The 6,768-nt window shown below is 41.3% G+C and overlaps 1 protein-coding gene across 1 annotated transcript; it reads left to right on the top strand.

Moving 5' to 3' along the window:
• Positions 1-364: 364 nt before the first annotated feature.
• On the top strand, positions 365-5,134 carry LOC139151768 (actin, cytoplasmic 2-like). Its single transcript, XM_070724748.1, has 6 exons — positions 365-448; positions 1,133-1,286; positions 1,656-1,871; positions 3,006-3,255; positions 3,579-3,770; positions 4,105-5,134. Exons 2-6 carry the CDS (start codon positions 1,158-1,160, stop codon positions 4,440-4,442), a joined length of 1,125 nt encoding a protein of 374 aa, XP_070580849.1. The 5' UTR covers positions 365-448; positions 1,133-1,157; the 3' UTR covers positions 4,443-5,134.
• The last annotated feature ends 1,634 nt before the right edge of the window (positions 5,135-6,768 follow it).

Here is a 6,768-nt window from a genome sequence, read left to right on the forward strand (position 1 = left end):
GATCAAGGGAACTTGTTTGTTTTGCGCGGGAAATAGGGTCGTCTGGTCAGCTATGATCTCACTGTTTTCGTTCGAGCAATTTTTTTTTCAGGTATATTCCAGGTGGGTCTACAAATTACCAAAAAAGGAAATACTGCTGCAACGGGAAACTATACTATCACAGGGGGGTTAGTTATCTGCTTAGTGTCATAAACGGCAAACAATTAGCATAGAGACACATACGGCTCCGATGATAGAACTTAACGCAATACATCAAGACTGCACATGTTACATCGCTAAAACTCTGTGATCACCCACCAATTTACTGATCTGGGTTGACCTGACTCACCTCCGTTCTCAATGAGCTCGTCCAACGAAGTGAGTACAAAAGTAGGATCTGTCCTCACAGAGTAACACAACGGGCGGCACTTGCAGAGCGTAACGACCTAAATAATATATCATTGTATCGGTGAGTTGAACGGCTTATACTTGTTTTTGTAAAGCTGCACTGCTCAAAAATTCTCCATTTGATTGCTATGCATTTTCAAATGACTTAATATCAAACCATGCGCTACTGTCGTTCAAAGTTACGGATGCCATTCTTGTCAAGACTCGGGGAAACTTTATGTATTCAATATTAATATTGCTTGCACAATGTGCGGAAGTTCAGCTCTTATTGAGTGTTTGCAGTAGAAAGTCTCTCTCGGACTGAGTTTGTAGCTTAGGTTTTGAAATTAGTAAGAAGACAGATAGTTATAACCTGATTAATAATTTAAAATAAGATATTATTCTCTAAAAAACAATGTGCTACGCATTTGAAATTAATTCAATAATCGTTGTGATGTTTACATGTCAGCGTACATGGCAGAGCGAAGAAAACCCCGGAAGTTGTGGTAATTTATGTAAATTTCTAGGCTGAATATGCCTCGTTTGTTATCGACGTCTGGGTCCACTCTGGATCTACGGTGGCGTGTGCTGATTAATAGCTATACATAAGAATTACTAGTATCAGCGATAATCAATACCCCATGCATTGTCCAATCAAACAGTCTGACAGAAATATTCACCATATACGGTGTCTCTGAGGTCATAGGGTAAAGGTTCACCCGAGTTCAGATGTCCTTTTTCTTTTATTTCTTTCTCGTCATTTTAGAACTATCATTGCGTGAGTTAAAACTATGAGCGGCGAAGAAGTCATTCCACCCGTGCTTATCGACAACGGCTCCGCAACCTGCAGAGTTGGTTTCGCCCGTGAGGAGGAGCCCGAAGCGGTATTTCCGTCAGTCGTGGGACAAGAACCTTCGGAGGTATATATCTCTTTATATCACTGTATAGTTTGTTCAGGAAGCGTTGGCGAGTTGCGTGACTCGAAATGAGCAAAGTTCAGACTGCGCAGCAAAGCAATCAGAGAAACCTGTTTGATAAAGAAGGACTATTTCTCACAGAGTGTGCTCAAATGGACACTTTCTACAGGTAAAGGTACTGATTCTGTTCATTGCGCTGGACGAAAGTGAACGGAACTGCGAATAATCTGGATTAACTTGGATAAAATTTGCATATAATCAATGCTCTGTCGGTTCCACAAAGTTAAAATATTGGAACCACCAGACTAAGTAAAGATCGTCTCTGTCATGTCATTATTTCATTCTGTTTTATTTATGTTCTGTGGTTTCCAGGCTCAAGGCATCTTGGTAGGAGATGAAGCTTTAAGTAAGCGAGCCACCTTGACTCTGACGTGTCCCGTTGAAGGTGGCATCATCACAGACTGGGATGGCATCGAAAAGATATGGCATCACGCATATCAGAAGCTGGGCGTCGCATCGAAGGACCGCCCGGTATTCCTGACAGAATCGCCTTTTAGTCCAAAAGCCAACCGAGAAAAGATGACACAGGTAACAAAGATTTAAATTGGAACTGTGGACTAGGGCTTTCTCCGTCAATTTCTTTCGTGGGGCGCTAATAACTAGGATTTCAACTTTTCTAACAAGGACATTAAAATTTGTACCATTGTATTTTACAGATGCCAAATACACAATACGGTCAGAGTATAATTTGATGACCTTAATTATCGCCCACTCTAAAAGGAATCCTTCCTCAACCGAAGAAATCTGTAAAATTTATCTTAGCTCCCTCTCTCATCATCACCAAACATTTTGATAATTTTTCAGCGTTCACTTTTACTGCTAATACTGCTAATTTTGAATAAAGCTCGCAGGTTCTTCTCCGGATTCGCTTACCTCAGAATCATCCAGTGTTAGTTTGTACCCCACCATGATCTATTGTCAGTCATTGCAGTGCCTTTGCATTTTATCAGCGCTGAGAGTGCGAGATTTACTTTGTGAGACTTACTGTGAGAGACTTATAGTGCGAGACTTACAGTTGGAGACTTCCTGTTAGTAATAGGTCATATAATCCAAACAATCAAATATTCAACGAAAGTCTCCATAAAATTTCAACGTGCACACAGTCAGCAACAATAAAGTCGACATGAAGATTTATATGTATAATTCTGAAACAATGCAACATTTATGAAAAGATCGGAAACACTTTTTATGACCTCGGTGAACGAGTTTACGAACAAACTGCGCTGCTTTCGAAACACGTCGATATTCAGTTGGAAGTGCCTGGCCGCCCCAAACCAGGAATGCACATGTGACAAGTTCATGCAACGCCGATGTACTGGACCACACCCGTGATTTTCGGAATAAAATAGCCTTACTGTAGCAGTGTAAAGAAGATTGAATATTTATACCGAGCCGAGTTAGAGAGAGAGAGAGAGAGAGAGAGAGAGAGAGAGAGAGAGAGAGAGAGAGAGAGAGAGAGAGAGAGAGAGAGAGAGAGGCAGGCAGACAGACAGGCAGGCAGACAGACAGGCAGACAGAGACAGTCAGAGAGACAGACAGAGAGAGACAGACGGACAGGCAGAGAGAAGAGTAACATGAACAAGGCCTACAAGGCTGACGTCTACTACAATTCTACGACTTGCCACCTCTTAGAATATTTACGAAAAATTCACTTTATTACAGATTCTGTTTGAAAAGTTCAACGTACCTGCCCTTTACATAGGTAACACGGGCTTGCTGTGTCTCTTCGCGTCAGGTCGAACCAGCGGTGTCGTAGTGGACATTGGCTATGGCGTCACGCATATTGTACCGGTTCACAACAACAAAATCGTCCCGAACACCATTGTGAAGGTGCCCGTGTCCGGCCGAGATCTCGACAACTATCTGGTGAAGAAATTAACTGCTGAACATCCTTACTTCTCAAAAAAGCCTGGTAAGTATATTGAAAGGGGATGGAATCCATAGCTGCTGTGAGATTGTTACAATAACGGAAATCAAACGCTTCAAATGTAAAACAGTGGTCAGATTTGCGGATGTTCAATTGAAAGACAACCCAAAGTTTGGCAACGCGAGGCATCAATCATAAATTGACATCAAACTTTAAGGTCACACTAGTTTTCCCTGACATTGGATTTGTCCTGGGGCTGAATATATACTCCTGATTTCTGTATGTTGGTGCAACTTCAGAGGCTGGAAATATTTTATGATATCTTTAATGTTACCTGCCCTTCAATTTGCCAATTATCCTTCTTCTAGCTGACAGTAAAGTCATCAGCGACGTCAAGGAAAATCTCTGCTCCGTCGCTCTGGACTTTCAACAGGAATTGGCATCTGCGAAAGCCAATTCTTCGTCGGAAAAGAGCCATGAACTGCCGGACGGACAGACCATCACCATTGGCGATGAAAGGTTCCGTTGTCCGGAGGCCCTCTTCCAACCATCGTTGTTGGGTAAGTGGTTTTAAGGTTACGTCTAGGTCGGAAAGACTGATGGTGTCACATGAATGTGACAGAGATCTTAATAACAACAAAAGTATCATTGTAGCACAAGTCAATACATACGAACAAACAATGGAAAGTTTTAAATGAGCTGGACATATTATCGAAATGTAAAATTGTTGCTTTCGATAACTTCCAATCCTAAATTCCGAAAGTTGAGTTTGCAACGATTGCTGTGATTCTGCGCACTTTATCATAAAATCGACATGAACACCAGCTAGGTATGACATTCAGGATTTAAACACTAGAACTTTATGAAAAGTATTCTTTCTCTTATTAAACCTAGGAATTGAAAGTCCCGGCATCCACGAAATTCTGAACAGCAGCATCGCGAAATGTCCTGCCGGTGTCCACAAGGAGCTGTACGCCAACATCGTACTGAGTAGCGGAACGAGCATGTTACCGGGCCTAGCAGAACGCCTGCAGAAGGAAATGTCAGCACTGGCCCCCAGCGGCACGAGAGTCAAGGTCACTGCCAGACCTGAACGCAAATACGCTTCTTGGATTGGGTCCTCCATCGTGGCTTCAATGATCGCCCCCAACGCACAGATGTGGCTCAGCAAAGCTGAATACGACGAGTCTGGTCCGTCCATCATCCACAGTAAATGCTGGGACAGCGAGTAAACCCGGATTTTCTGATATGGCCAGTTACCTGGAGTATAAGGACAAACTTTAAAATGTCAAAATTTTCCCGACACATGCGAAGAAGTCCGCGTTCGTGCATGTATACAGATACAAGGCTCAAACAAATCTCAAAATGAAAAAAAAAACTTTCTCATTTAGTTTTTAACCTTTTTACTGTTCTTATCAGTTCCGCTTACCGCCACCAGTTTCCGTAAATTGCAAAAACATGAACACATAATGTGAATATGAACAAAAATGTTTGATTACTTCTAAGCATGCTTGACAGTTTGGCTGAATATTTAATACATAGCAAATACCCCATCTTACAATATGTGTAGTTCGCAGTGCGACTATGTGTCACACCAACGCTTACTGGCAACCGACTTGTACGGCTAATATGGCTGCCCGATAAAGATGATTTGGTGGCAACCTTGGAAGTCAAATTATTTGCAGACTTTAATAGACTTGTATTACGTTGCCTACAGACGACAGTCATGAAATTTAATCAAATCAAAGCAATAAACCATTACTAAGACATTTACAGAAAACGACAGGAGCTTTTAAAGTTGTCGGAGATAAGCTAGGCAGTACTATACATCAATTACTATAACATTTACTGCAATCATTCATGTGATGTTGTGAATAAGTTCTATTTGATAGAGAAATAAAGATTGATGTAATTATTGGCAGAACCCTTGTCATCGAAGTCATTCGCACATACATACACATTATGAGGTGGCCATAGAGAAGGTATACGACCAGTGTCCATCTTGTTTAAATTACTGGAAATGGAAAAAATAAATAATGTAAAAAGGAACAACGCGAATAAATATCATGTTCTGATTAGAGAAGTGTATCACCTAAATGGCCGCTATTCTTGTGTTTGAACTCTGATAAATATTCAATTTCACATGACCAAAACTGGAAACTTTTCGGTACTCCAGTTGCATGTTGGAATTTTTTCTCTAAAACTAAAATACAAACATCCATCGACACTGGAGAATGATCATTAAAAAGCGAAGAGGTTGGCTAGGCTTTCCTCTCGATACGTTTTCCCTAAGACGTTAAAGAGTAGGTCTGTGGCTCTCAGGCCATAGATTATTTCTCTAGGGTCTATAGCCCTGAGCGATCCAATATAAGCAACAGTTATGGCATGTGCGCCCGCTCCGGTGAAGTGTGCTTGTTTGTTATCGCTGTTTGTATTTGGGTAATATTCAGGTATAGCTCAGATGAGTCTCCTAATTACCATATATGGAAATGCAGCGGCCGTAAGAGACATTACTCACTAAACAAAGGTTGCACGGTGTCAACGACAGAAAAAATTTCCATCGGCATAGAAACGCATACGGTCCAAAGAATAAAGGTAACTTCACGTTTTAACGCAGTCGGCATCGGTCAAACTCCTAGATCATCCACCAAACCATAGACAGTTTCTAGACTGTCTATGGCCAAACTATCGAATGTAATGTGTAATTGGACACCCCTCGTTCTCAGTGAGCCAGTCCAAACTAGGATTTGTCCTCATAAATTGGTTCAAAGCCTTACACATGCGGCGCGTGCCGACCATAAACCAAATAACATTTTATAGGTAAGATTAACCTTTTTTTGCGAATTTCTTGCCTTTTGTTAAAATACATAATTACTCAAAACGTCTCTATTTAAATCGTATAGAGTGACGTGTACTCTCAAATAACTAAATTTAAAATCAGAATTTATATTCGTTTGAGGTGAATTCGCCTCAAGCATGCAATGGTTCAGGTTATTGTGACCCAAATCCACTGTAAAGTATGCGGAACTGCAACCGTCACATCGCAATATCGAACCGGTCACAGGTTGAACGCCCTTTCTCGGGCTTCGTTTGTAAGCGAGGCTAACAAATTGATCTGAAGACAATTATTCGAAGCGGGTGACATTTTGCAATTGAAGTTACGTCTGTTTACAATTTTTTGCTTTGTGCAGAATAACTTACATCAACTTAGTTTCAAAAGTGCGGTAAGCCCTGGAACTGTATTAACTTGCAACAGCAAACCCATTACAGAAGAAAAGGCAAATTTCGGGTCCAACTTTGCCTCCTTTGTCGTCTGCGTCCAGGCAGAGTGTCTGCTAACTCAGACTTACACACACAGGGGAATTATCACAGTGATAATTCATACCTCTGCATCGTTCGGTCAAATCGTCTGACAGCAACATCCATCAAACGCGGTGTTCCTGAGGTCTAAGGTCAATAGTTCACACGAGTTCAGGCGTTATCGTACTTTCTTTTTTCTTTGTTCTAGAGCCGACATCTTAAACAACCATGAGCGACGAAGAAGTAATCCCACCTGTG

This window comes from Ptychodera flava, chromosome 15 (assembly GCF_041260155.1).
Source record: "Ptychodera flava strain L36383 chromosome 15, AS_Pfla_20210202, whole genome shotgun sequence".
NCBI lineage: Eukaryota > Metazoa > Hemichordata > Enteropneusta > Ptychoderidae > Ptychodera > Ptychodera flava.